The sequence below is a fragment of the Typha angustifolia genome, chromosome 15 (assembly GCF_048772165.1).
Source record: "Typha angustifolia cultivar Huaian chromosome 15, ASM4877216v1, whole genome shotgun sequence".
In the NCBI taxonomy this organism is placed as follows: Eukaryota; Viridiplantae; Streptophyta; class Magnoliopsida; order Poales; family Typhaceae; genus Typha; species Typha angustifolia.
This window is the reverse complement of record NC_133253.1, coordinates 9548995-9562552: the sequence shown is the minus strand read 5'-3', so window position 1 is coordinate 9562552 and position 13558 is coordinate 9548995. Positions and strand designations below refer to the sequence as shown.

The following is a 13558-nucleotide window of genomic DNA, read 5'->3' as shown; positions in this document are numbered from 1 at the left end:
AAGTTTCATTTTAAATATCCACTTACATCCTATAGGTTTAGTTCCGGAGGATAAATCTATCAAAATCCAAGTTGAAATGACTCTATCTCATTATTAATTGCTTCTTTCCAAAAAGGTGGTTCTAAAGATGTCATGGCTTCAGAAAAAGAAGTTGGATTTCCATCTATTAAATGGACATAAGATCATCTCCAAAGTCTTTTTCTACTCTTTTTCTTTTACTCTTTCTTATTGCAGGTTCAGTATCAAATACTGGAGAAACATAAGAAGTAGAGGCTATATTTTCAGGTTCTCTAGGAAGAGAATTCTTTAAAGGGAATATATCTTCAAAGAAAGTAGCATTTCTAGATTCTAAGATAGAATTATTTGAAATTTTCACTCCTTAATTAAGTATTAGGAACATATTTGCATTACTCTTTTCTACATATCCTACAAAGATTGCATCTACATTTATTTATTATGCCATATGATGTATCACATACATTTATTACAATATTAGAATTGCTAGAATAATTATGAATCAAATTTTCGATACTGAATTTAAAAAAACCATCAAATAAATAACATTTACCAATAAAAAGATTTCCATGAGTAATCACAACTTTATTAGATTCTAAGACAATCTTGTATCCCTTTGAGCTAAAAGGGAACCACTAGTAAGATTCTTTCTAACTCCCGGTACTAAAAACACATTTTTAAAAGTAAGAATTTTTTCCAAAGTCATTCTTAAATCAACTTGCCCTTTCCCAATTGCATGTCAAGACTCATTATTGGCTAGGGTTATTCCTCCTTCGACCGATTCCAGGAAGATAGTGAAGCAGAAACGATTGTTACACACGTCTACATTTGCCCCTGAGTCCAACCACCAATCATGACTAGTATAAGAGGCAAAATTTATAAAAGGTGTGCACGTAGAAGGATCTCTAGCCTCGATCATGTTGACCTCGGCTTTTGATTCAACTTTCTTAAACGGTTTCCTCTTGTGGTGATAGCAATCCTTAGCCATGTGATTAGTCCTTCCGCATACATAGCTGAACTTATCCTTTGACTGATTTTAGCCTTTAGGTTTATCTTTATTATTCTTTTTCTTATTATTTTCCTTAAATTCCTATTTATGTTTGAACTTGGATTGGTCTTGTGCCATGTTCACCTTGGCTTTATTGGTATTATCTTTAGAAGTTTTGAGTCTATGTTGCTCTTCTATTATTATGCTATTAAACACTTCTAACAAAGTCATGTCATCTTGCATATGAAGTAAAGTTTTACCAAAGGCATTCCACAAAAGAGGAAGTTTATCAATTAGGTAAGAAACCTTGTGATCTTCTGAAATTTTTTTTTTTATTTTGAATTTTCATTAAAATTTGTTGATACTCATGAAGTTGTTCATCCATAGGTTTATCATCTACCATGGTGAACCTAAGAAATGTAGAGGTATTAAATTCATTAACTTCCATGTCATCTAGGCCATATTTATTTTGAAGGGTTTCCCACAACTCTGTAGCATTCTCAAATTCATGGTTGGCATCATATAAAGGGACATCTAAGGCTCTAAGAATTATACCCTTACATTGATAGTCTAATTCTTCCATGGTTTTATAGATGGGATGTTCGGTCACTCTTTCTTCTTAAGTTTGTTCATTAGTTTGAAAAGAGGTAGATAATTAGGTAGGCTTTTCTATGACAGACCAAAGTCCCAAAGAGGTGGGCCAAAATTTCATTTGACTTTTCCACCTCTTAAATCCATTTCCATTAAACTTATTTGGTTTATGTCCATTATGCTCAGTAATTTTAGAGTCCATAGGAAATAAGTTTTCTATACAAAATTTAAGTTATGTGATCATACATTTAACATGTATAAATAAGCATATAAATAAATAATAAATATTTTGCAATAACTTCTATAGTTTAATGAATAAATCCAAATATTCTGACCGTATATAACTTAGCGATTATGTCAATAATTAATTATGGTCTCAATTTATGTATATATTTATGTGGTAAAGTAAATAGCAATAACTAAATTCTTAAAACAAAATTCTTACGAAATAGCTATTACAATATTATTTTTAGTAATAAAAGCATTGGTTACAATTATTAAATAGAATTCGAATTAAAGATGGTTTTAAGATGGAAAAACTGCTATATTTTTTTAATAGACAAAAATTAGTACCATATTTCTTTAGATTGTTATAAAATTTAATTTAATTAATTTTATAATTAAATATGAAGTAAGTCTTTCTTTTTTATAAAATTTTAAAGGAACCTGGCCTATGAGACACGCTGAAGCGTAGCTGTCCTAAAGAAAAGTGATATCTCTGTGCAGAATTTCTTGTCTATTTTTTCTCTAATATTTCTACGTTGCCGGTTTGCACAGTCGTTCGACGTATCTCTTTGAAAGCTGTACTCCTCCGACTTAATCAAAATATATTTAAGAGAAAAATTGAGGGAAATAACGATACAGCCCTTGCATAACTGCACCTGAAAAGCAAGCGTATAATTTCTCCCCCATCCATCTACATTTGGATAGTATATTAACTGAACTAAAAATCGTATGATAACGAACACCCTACACATTTTGTTTCCAAATTGATCTATAACAGGACAAATCAGGTTAGGTGGGTACCACCCACTTGATGGAATTATTATTATTATTATTTTCTTTTTCCGTTCACTAAGCTTGTAGTAGTCTTCATTTGCCATGTTTTCATTGGTATGTTGTCTAGAAGAACTCTGACCATTCACCAACTCAAATCATGTCCGAAACCTTCCAGTAGACTATTTTACCCTTCTTATTCCTTATTAGGTTAGGTTGACACGTCCACTTCGACCCTCGAACCGAGTTTTTGACTAAACTACCCTCCCAATTTTTTATTTATTCACCGCCCCCTGCACGTTATATTTTAAAAGTTATTGTTCAGTTTAGCAGTTATACTGACCAGTTAAAATTTACTTAATTTTTATAGTTACATTTTAGAGTGAATTAGACACATAAAAATAATTGATGGCATAAAATAATCAAAAGCTCCCTCGAACTAATAAATTATAAGGATAATTTTGAACTATTATTATTTTTTACTAATGACCCCTTATATTTTTTATATTATGATCTCCTAAAATTTTATTTTTTTGGTACATAATGACTCCTTAATAAAAAAATTAAATAAAATATTCTTATTAATTTACTAAGAAAAATTCAAGCGGCGTAAAAAAAATAATAGTATGAAAATAAAATTTATCCCTAAATTACAATTACTTGTTAGAAGTGTACTTAAATTTATCAACCAAACACAATGAGAGAGAGAGAGAGAGAGAGAGAGAGAGATCCGAAAGTGCAAAGTGAGCCAAAGAGAGCGACTAGAAGAGGAGTTATAGCGTCAGTAATTAGTCAAAAAGCGGTAGCGTTTTCCGCCGGGTCTGCGAGGTGTCGGCAGCCAACAGCCGTCACTTTCTCCCTTGCCTTCGTCTCTCTTGAGCTCTGCCACACTTCCCATTAATTGCAACCTCCTCCTCCTCCTTCTTCTTCTCTCCTTAGACTAGCTAGTAGCGGAGATCTAGAGTGAGAGAGAGAGAGAAAGGAACAATGGCGGTGGATCCGAGGCAGGTGCTCGGGGGCTTCTTGACGCTCTCCATGTTCGTCATGCTCGGGAACATGATCAAGAGGGACCACTTCGACGACACCGACGTGGTAAGTGTTCCGATCCAATCTCGATCTCCGCTCCTCTCCTCGCTTCGATCTGCTACTGTTTCGGCAAATTTAGCTGTATATTTTAAGGGATCTCTTCCATTTACCCTTGAATGTAGCAAATCTAGTTGTAGCTAAAAGACTCATTCGTTTCTTTACTTGCATACGATGAACTTGGAGAGGAAGGATAATAATCTCAAGTATAATGCATAGACGAATGAAGAACTCTAGAGGGGAAAAAAAGGAACTAATGATTTATCTTTCTTATATAGAGTTCTTTAAAATGAAAAGATTGAACCTTTGCATGCTTAGCTTGTATGCACCTTTATGTTGCAACTCCCTTTTAGATGTACGTGGATTTTGTGCCATTTGCTGCATGCTGCATTCTGTAAGGGTTTTGCGAGTACTAAGCATATATCGATCTGGATATCTCAGGTGAGGCTCACAGAATCATCAAGTGTTCAATTTGATGCAATTGATGTTAAGGAGAAGACATTGGAATTTGCTAAGGTTAATGTGGGACCTTGGATGGAGAGCAAGAAAGAGATTAAGCCTTGCTGGACCAAACTTGGTTCAAGTAAGTGTAGTTATGATCTGAGCGCGTGAGAGCTACGATGAATAAGTTCTCCTATTCATCGAATTGATGACTCTGTTGTTCATCTGGTTTTGGGATTTTACTTGCAGAGGAGGTGGATCAGTCAAATGGTTTCATTACATTCTCTTTGACAAGCGGTCCTGAGTATCACATCTCTCAGGTATACTAGTCGTGGCATTTCTTTTGCTAGCTGTGGTTGTTCACTACCTTTTCTGTAATATGTATACATAGGTTACCTACTTACTTTAATATGGTTTTCTGTGGTAACTTGATTTTAGTATCAGTTCTTTTTGCAAGTTGACTCCATATGACAAGTAAATTGACTATTATTCTACTTTGAAATTTAAGCATACATTTTGAATGTTATTAGGTATGACCAAAATCATGCATACTTCCTATAATTGAAAGTTTGTGTGATAGTTTTTCCAATTTTTGAATCAGTCACCTTCTTTGGTGATAACTTGACCTATACTTTCCTTTTTCCTGTGTTTTTATGACATTTTGAAAAAGCTAATTTTGAATGCTATGACTTGTTTATTCCAGAAAAATAACTCTGAAAAAGATAATTTGATTGGTATGGGGTTGAGAAGTTGCCAAACTCTCAGAAAAAGATCAAGGTAAAGTTAGAGTTGTCTTGCGAAGGATTGTTAGTGGAATTTTATCTTGAGTCAATTGTTTAAGATGGTATTGCGTTGAAATTTGACAAGGAACTGCTTGATTACCTAAGGATATTTTGATGATTTTGACGTAATTAAGAAAATCTAGTAAAGAAGGAAAAGGCTTTGTCAAGGTGGCATTCACCCTATCAGAAACCTCTCGAAAACTATCTCACACCTCTTTGATAGCGCGCAAGAATGTCTCAAACCCTTGACACCTAAAGCATGACCCTTATTCCCCAATATGCCAACAAACCACCAACTTCTTTTGCTTGCAAAAGCTTCAGAGAGATGAGAATATGAAGTGGGAAATGGCTTCATAGAGTAGCACTAAATGTTTGATACTCTGAATCGTTGAGTAAACAGAGTTACCTGATACATTTAGGTGTATTTTGGTAATAAAATAACAAGATCAATGATTGTTTAGATTAAGTGGCTTTATGTGTAGTGAATATATCTAAGTACAATGGGGGCTGAACTAGGAACATACGAAACCAGAAGATTTCAAGTTCAAACTTCTGCAAGAAATACTGTTGACTTTGTTAGTTTCTCGTGTGCATCAACCGATAATCCAGATTTTGCCAGGCAAGGCCTATTATTTAGCCTTGCTTAACATAAAAGTCCAACAGAAAAGCACCTTTCACCAGTATACACTCTCTAATGGAGAGACATTCTCAAAAGGACAAGAGAAAGTTCACCCTGCAATGTCTCAACTTTTTTTCTTTGGTGTAGGAATCATTGACAGCTTTTTACTTTGTACTTTTAGTTTATATTGCAAATAAGGATTAATTGCTTTTGTCCATATAATCTTGAAGACCAATACTTTTTCCATTTCTAACATATCCTGAAATTTGCCTGTCTATATAAAATGCATTCAATTAAGAAGTCATCTCTGATTGGTAAACAATTCTATCATCAGGTTGCAGATGCAGTGGTAATTGCAAGGTATTTAGGTGCCTCGCTTGTGCTTCCAGATATCAGGGGAAATGAATTGGGTCAGAAGCGGTAAGATTTTTGAACAAAGATCAATTTATGCCCAATTAAATATGTTTCATCGTGATGTTGGTGTTGCAAGCTTCTTTCTCCACTTTATTGTATTACATTGTGCAGTCTTTCTCTCCCTCACTTTCCTGCTACTGCTCACTACTATCAAGAAAAAAGAAACCAATGTTCAATTTGATCATGAAGATGATTTCTTTTATGTGCTTATAGAGTAGAAATTTGTTTAAGGTATGATATGCAATGGTCAAGTAACTTCCTGAAAAAACTGAACCTAATACCCTGTGACTTGCAAAAAGAAAAAGAACCAGTGATATTATTTAGTTCTCCTCTGCTACCATCTGCCATTGCTGGCCCCGATAATTCAACCAATTTTGTAGTATTTTCTGGTAGATGCAGCTTCTCTGGTAGTTCGAGAACGAAACATACTCTCTTCATTACCTTGTCTATCTTTAGTTGTTACTAACTCAGTGATTCTAATCAGATCAATCCTTTCTTTCGAAAGTATACTGATTTCTAGTAGTCATCTTGGAATTACAATATTTAGTTGATGTGCAGGAATTTTGAGGATATGTATGATGTTGAGAAATTCATAAGAGCACTGGATGGCGTGATAAGAATAGCTAGGGAACTTCCTGCTGAAGTAGCAGCTCGAAAGCCAGCAGTTGTCAGAGTTCCTAGTAGGGTTTCTAAAGATTTCATCGTGGAAAACATTGAACCAGTCTTCCAGGCAAATAACTACTTGAGGCTTGCAATTATTTTCACATCAATAAATTTGAAAATGAGGGAAGTTAAGAATGAAGAGTTAGAATCAACTGCATGCCTAGCAATGTTTGGTAGTCTGGAATTTAAACCAGAGATACATCAAGTAGCGGATCGGATGGTTGAGAGACTAAAAATTCTTAGCCGTGAATCAGATGGAAAGTTCATCGCAGTTGACCTGAGAGTTGATATGCTAGAGAAGAAGAGCTGCAAGCTGAGTGGAGGCACAAAAAGAAAGAGTTGTTACAATGCACAGGAGGTTGCTGATTTTCTGAGAAAAGTTGGCTTCAATGGAGATACAACTGTCTATGTAACTCAGACTTGGTGGCATGAGAGTCTTAATTCTTTGAAGGAAGCCTTCCCAAAAACATATACCAAGGTGATGCTTCCGTCATTTTATCATTTGTTTGTTAAGAATGTAGCACGTAATGCTTATGCTGATGCTTGAGTAAATCACACAATGCTTCCTTTTGAATTTACCAACTATATTCAATGTTATTTCACAAAAGAAATAACCAAACGAAGTTTCCTTTGAAATTGGTTGGCAACTTCAATTTTTGCATCCATATCTTTGTAGTTTTCTGCTCTTTGCGCTACATGCAGGTCCTTAAGTACAACTAACAGCTAATTGTGTTTTATAATGTTGTTGTAGGATGACATAATACCTGCAGACAAGAATAGTGAATTCCTCAAGTCAGGAAGTGGTGAACTTGCCAAAGCTCTTGACTTCCACATCTGCTCCGAGAGCGATGTGTTCGTCCCTGCTGTTTCTAGTTTGTTCTATGGAAATGTTGCTGGTAAAAGAATAACTTCTGGGAGGACACAAATACTCTTCCCATCAGAAGTGATTGGCTCCTCAGCATCTGTGGCTGATTTCATCTCAACTTATGTTTTGAAGAAGAACCATATCGCATACTCGTGCCATTGCTGATGCTTATAAGTAGCTGAAATGAGCCATCTCAACTGCCTCATTGTCATGGAATCACTGATCGTGTTGGTCTTCCTGTTGCTGCTTTGTTAATCATCCAGTGATCCGAAACAAGTTTTCTGTATGTAAGCTATATAACTTAATAGAAGGAACTGAGTTATTTATCAATGATTAAAGCTGCTTATTTATTGTGTGGGAACTCTTGTTATTTCTTGAGTTTGAGGTGAGCTATGAAGGTTGAAAGGTGGAACATCAGTTCAAAACCAGCTACACTTTTTTTATATTAATCATGGGCTGTAGATTCATAGGTTAGATAAAAGAGCTTGGTTTCTTTGATGTATATGCTGGAAAACTAGGTCAATTGTTTTGATAAATGAGCTAGATCTCTTTGATGTATATGTTAGAAAACTAAGTCAATTGTTTTAAGAGACAGAAAAACAAATTATGCGAATATAATTTTGTAAAGAAATTTAAATATCAAACCAATATATACTGAGAGATTTGAATTCCTAACCTACCTCAGTCATGGTTAGCCTAAACCAGGGATTCGAAATCATAACCTACTTGAGTCATGGTTGGCCTACACGGCCTAAACCAACTACACATCGAATGGCTTTAACAAGAATAACGCAGTTATTTTAAAGGGCAAGGTAGTTGTAGCATTCCGTAATACATATAAATAATTAAATATATAAAAAATCGAGCTCATATGCAAAGCATGTGCATTGCCTCCTCTTTTTTTCTTTTCTTTCCTCCTTGTAGCTGTTTTCTCCCTTCTTCTTCCCATCGCATGGAGCACCGCTAGAGCCTGCCAACCCCATTGTTCAAATCACCGATGAGTCTTTTACCTCTATTTCAATTTAATTTTAGTTTAGTTGCGTCATTAGTTTTTTCCCGTTTTCTTTTATTGCTTCTCGTTCCCATTGAAAATCAGGTCTAGTGACCTCGTGTCTCTCCGCACTTGCCCTGGTAGCTTTCTCTCATCGTCCCCTTGTTGGTGATACCCCATTTTGGTCGTTTCTCCCCTCGGTTGAGACTACACGCAATAGCCTCCCCTCACAGACTTTCGATCCCTTTTCTAGCACTGGTATCTCCTCTTTTCGCCTAGTTGGGAACCTTCCTCTCTGCAACGGAAGCCTTCTGTGCCACCGGTTGAGGCTCTTGTGGCCCAATGAATTGTAATAGCAACCTCTATAATCGTCAGCCATTGAGGAGGTATTTCCTCTCCGTAAACTATCCTGATCAGCCAACCCTTGGGTTGTATGCACTTCCCTCAACCTCCTCACCCTTCTAGCATAGTTCTTCCATCAGTCTCTTTGGTCACTTGTTGATTTGCTCCCCTCCTCTCCATTGAGTTTCTTTCCGACGAGATGAAGTTATGCTTCATCTTCGACCTTTTCAGCACCTCATGTGCCTTTTCCTCGACTAAACGGGCTGGCAACTTAGTTGGACTTACCCACAGTATAGCTGTTGTCCGTAAGATTATTTAATTAATTTAGTTTCCAGTAAGTTTATGCCTATGTTTATTACTTTCATTATCAAGGTAGATTCAATACTATGCAAGGATGATCTCGTTGTCGTGTATTTGCCATGCTTTATTTTTCCTTTTCTAACTCGACTTTTCGTATTCTACTCTTACTAGATTTCGGTCACTGACTTGAGTTTGGCTTTCATAATTAGAATAGTATTCGGCTTTCCATCTTCTAGTTGATTTCGATTTACAAGTTGATTCTTATTTGGTACTTCTACTAATAGAACTTGGTTTTTAAAAACCAATTCAGATTTGGTCTTTGACATATGACTTCGACTTTTGACTTGGTCTTTTACCTTCTATATCTCTGAATCTTGTCAAATTAGGAATCCTCTCCCTAAAATTCTTAAAATATTTAATATGAATTGTTTCATTTGGAATCATTGATTCATTCATTAACCAAGCAACAAAGTGATAATCAATACATGTATCAGCTATTTATGAATCAGTTCATCTATTATATTCATCCTGTTTTGATCCAATTTAGACATCCAAATAGGCCCATTGGACATGCGTAGTATTTATCATTACAATACCTAACGCTACAATTAACATACTTTGGAATGCAAAAGTAATAAGTAGAATTAACTTGCAAACTAGTTGAATCATCTGTAATTATTCAAATATTTGCATTTGTGTTTTCTCAATATTCCATTTACCTAGTCTCTTGTGGCACTCCCAACAACTTGTATCAAAATAAGGTTATAAATCGAGTGAGAGCTAAGCTGACGAAAAATTAAGAATTGAGAAGTTCAGCAGTATGAAATTTAGATTTTGATATATGCAGATTGAAGATTATCATTCGAAAGAGATGTTTATCTACCGCTCATAGGAAAAAGTTGTAATTACAAATATATGGACAAATTAGATCTTGCAAAGAAATCAAATCAAGTAATGTAGAATTCTACATTCAAACAAAAAGAATCAATACCTTGTCTAAACAAAAAAGTTGAAGGACATTAGCGATGAAAACTAAAAAGCACCTCGAATGGTGCACCTCTAATTAGAAGCATCAGTGGCCTTCAATATTTCCAAAGAGATGACAACTTTAGGTTTGATGATTACATTGGCCAAAATGTATGAGAAACTGTTGGTGTTGAACAAAATCTTCCTTATGAAAAGTTGTTCAATATGAAGATGGTCAAAGGTGGAATTGTTGTAGAATATCTAAAAGACTTCAATGATATCACAAAATAATTTAACTCAGTCAATACTAAATTCAACGATAAGATGCATACACTATTGATATTGTTATCCCTACAAAACAATTGGAATAACTTAGTTATAACTTTCAATAACTCCTCAGGATCATCTACTCTAAAGCATGATGATGTAGTAGGTGTTCTACTAAGTGAGGAGATTCTAAGGAAGACATCAGGTGAAGTAGTATGAATAGTTCTTAACGTGGTGAGCAGAGATCAATCACAGAGCACATTAAAGAATTGTGAAAGATCCAAAGGCATCATAAGCTTGATCTTAGTTGCGAAGTCCAATGCAAATACAACATTGTGGCATTGCAGACAGACACACGAGCGAGAAAGAAATGAAGATTATGCATTTTAATGGAAAACTTTCAAAACTAGAGTCAATAAGTTTAGAGTTTTGTAAATTGAAAATAGAAAAAAGTGAATCTAAAAAGGCAACAACGAGCACCATGATCACAAAAGTTAGAATTAGTTTATACATATATCTTTGGACCAATCTAGATACACTCGCTTGGAGGTTCTTATTTTATTACCTTCATTAACGATGCTATGAAAAAGCTTTGGATTTATATTCTAAAAGATAAAGTAAGGAACATTGAGAAGCAATCAAGTGGATTTTCATATATCAAAAAGGGACTCCAGATATTGGACTATTTCGTAGATCAAAGATCAATCTTCAAGGGTGCGTGGATTCAGATCTTGCTAGTGACCTAGATGGCAAGAAAAACATAAGTTACATATTCACTTTAGGAAGCATAATGGTTAGTGGGAATTCAAAGTAACAGAAAATAGTTGCTTTATTTATGACAGCAACTATTATAGTTGCGAAAACATACAAGGAGATGATATGATTGAGAAACTTGATTGAGTTGGATAAGCTATAGGAATATATTAAATTACACAATGACAATTATAGTGCAATTTATCTTACTAAAAATTTAACATTTTACTACAAGACAAAGCATATAGATATCAGATACCACTACATTTGCTCGTTACTTGAAGATGAACAGTTTATCTTGCAGAAGATACACAGAAAGAAGAATTTAATAGATATGATGGCCAAAGTAGTTCTAATTGAGAAATTGAAATCATTTTCAGCTTCTTCTCTTCTTTGAGAGTAAAGACGAAGTTGAGATCCCCGCCGGTGAGTTGACCCATGATGCACATTGAAGACTCACATTCTCGTGTTATCAATAGAGTCAAAATAGTTTCCAAGTTGGAGATTGTTATGAAGTGGAGACCTAATCGGACACCAACTTGCCAAAATTGTTGTAAATGAATTGCTATAAGTTTTAAAAATATTTGAGAGTCCTAATCTCTTCGGTAATCTTAGTTGGAGGTTTTTCTATTATCCTTCAGAAAGGAATCCTACTTTATGTGGTTTGTCTAATCCTACATACAATTAACAACACACAATTTAAATGTGATTTGTCTAATCCTAGTAGGACTCACACATCCTCCTCTATGAGAACGTATAAATATTAAGGGAGGCTAGAGAGTTCAATACAACTCACAACACACAATTTAATATCATAGGAGCTTGTGACTCACAAGTGAGAGATCTTATAGAGGTCGGTGGGGTGCAAATATAAAGATGTACGAGTCTTATAGAGAAAGAAAAAAATAGCGAACATGATTTAATAGGTTGGGTTAAGAGCAATTTCTTTCTTATATTTTCTCATTATGTGATCTACATAGTAAAATCGGCAAGATATCCATGGATATAGCCAACACTGGCCAACCACATAAAAATTGTGTATCTCTTATGTGATTGCTTTTGTGTTTTCTCTGTATTTTATTCACCTAGACTCTCTTGATATTCCTAACACAGATGACATGTTCAAAACATATTTTATTTTTTTATTTTTATGTTTAGGAGGGAATTATTTGGGTAAATATATTTGCAAGGCAAACCAGTTTGGTCAAAAACTCTAAAATTGTTTGCTATGGCACTATATTCAGAGTAATTGATTCTAAGAATCTATGGCTTAAATATTTTGAGTGCCCCCCCACCCCCCCCCCCGATCAGTGCAATGGGATGTGTCTATTTATCTCTCTTGACTTGAAACGGAAGTAGGTTTGAAAATGAATCTTAGAGTGTCTAGGGTTGGGCCAGGAGGTCTCTTAACGCCTTTTTTTCTCTTCCCATTGGAGTTATTTGATTTGTCTTATTGTGTCTTGCAAAGATTCGAAGCAAATTCCTAATTTACCAATGTTATTTTGGAGGTTATAAACGCTGTTAAAGTAGTCTTCTATGAATAGTTTGACGACCCAATTTCCTAATTACACAATCGACTGAAAACTCAAAGGAAGATTTGAATAAATAGTATAAATTATCTAAAAGAATTGAAAGCTTGACAACAACAACAAAACAGTGTTGGGTACCACACATAAAAGGGTTTATAAAGACTCTTGGGATCTTGACCTATTGGATTCAGGATTTGTATTACATCTCTTCTCATTAGGTATTAGAGTTGATAATTTTGTGATCTTAATTCACTATATGAAACGGTTTAGTATGACGTGCATGATGGCTCTTGTGAAGGGTGGATTACATTTGATAGAACAAGAGAATTGAGTACTAAAGAAAGTCCGGGGAGAGGTTCATATTAAAGACAAAGAGCCAATGCATTTTTTTTTTTTTCTCCTTCTTTTGTAGCAAAGGTTACTCCTGGTCCAATTTGGAAGTCTTTTTAAAGTCCGATAGAATCAATGCAATTACTTAGATATATCTCCACGGACCGGCATGCTTTACGCTCTAATTTGGTTACTAAGTCACCGAAAACTTTCTCCTTATCTGCTTCAGTATTTGGTTCAGCCAGTTCAAAATCTCACTCCAAATTTAATTGATATCGTCTGATTTCTTCTGATTAGAGAGCAATGGATTATACTGCAAGTCCTATCTTCCAGGAGACTACCAACCCAAACAACCCAACTCATTCCTCAATTTGAGTTCGACTTTCTCATCAAGTTTATGACGAAGAGAGGTGCTCAAAAGTGCAAATTTCATTCTGCAGTGGCATACACAAAAATCTAGCGTCACAAGTTCAAATCAGATTCAATTGCTAACATTAATAAGAGCTCTGCTTGGTATCAGAGATTAGTACAGCTACCAGCCTAATTTCAAATACGAATTGAAAATCTGAGACTAACTAGATTTCAACAAAAATAAAAATCTAAAGCAATTTCGGTTCACCATA

General features: G+C 34.9%; 1 protein-coding gene across 1 annotated transcript; it reads left to right on the top strand.

The window, feature by feature from the left end:
• The first annotated feature begins 3340 nt into the window (after positions 1–3340).
• LOC140777140 (protein MANNAN SYNTHESIS-RELATED 1-like) lies at positions 3341–7818 on the top strand. Its single transcript, XM_073121058.1, has 6 exons — positions 3341–3682; positions 4115–4256; positions 4364–4434; positions 5850–5935; positions 6488–7070; positions 7344–7818. The coding sequence occupies exons 1-6, from the start codon at positions 3578–3580 to the stop codon at positions 7620–7622; spliced, it is 1266 nt and encodes a 421-aa protein (XP_072977159.1). The 5' UTR covers positions 3341–3577; the 3' UTR covers positions 7623–7818.
• The last annotated feature ends 5740 nt before the right edge of the window (positions 7819–13558 follow it).

Excerpts from the sequence above, each read along its gene's own strand:
- LOC140777140 (XM_073121058.1), top strand. The coding sequence starts at position 3,578 with ATGGCGGTGGATCCGAGGCAGGTGCTCGGGGGCTTCTTGACGCTCTCC. Across the intron at positions 4,257-4,363 it reads CTGGACCAAACTTGGTTCAA|AGGAGGTGGATCAGTCAAAT; the intron begins GTAAGTGTAGTT and ends TTTTACTTGCAG. Across the intron at positions 7,071-7,343 it reads TCCCAAAAACATATACCAAG|GATGACATAATACCTGCAGA; the intron begins GTGATGCTTCCG and ends ATGTTGTTGTAG.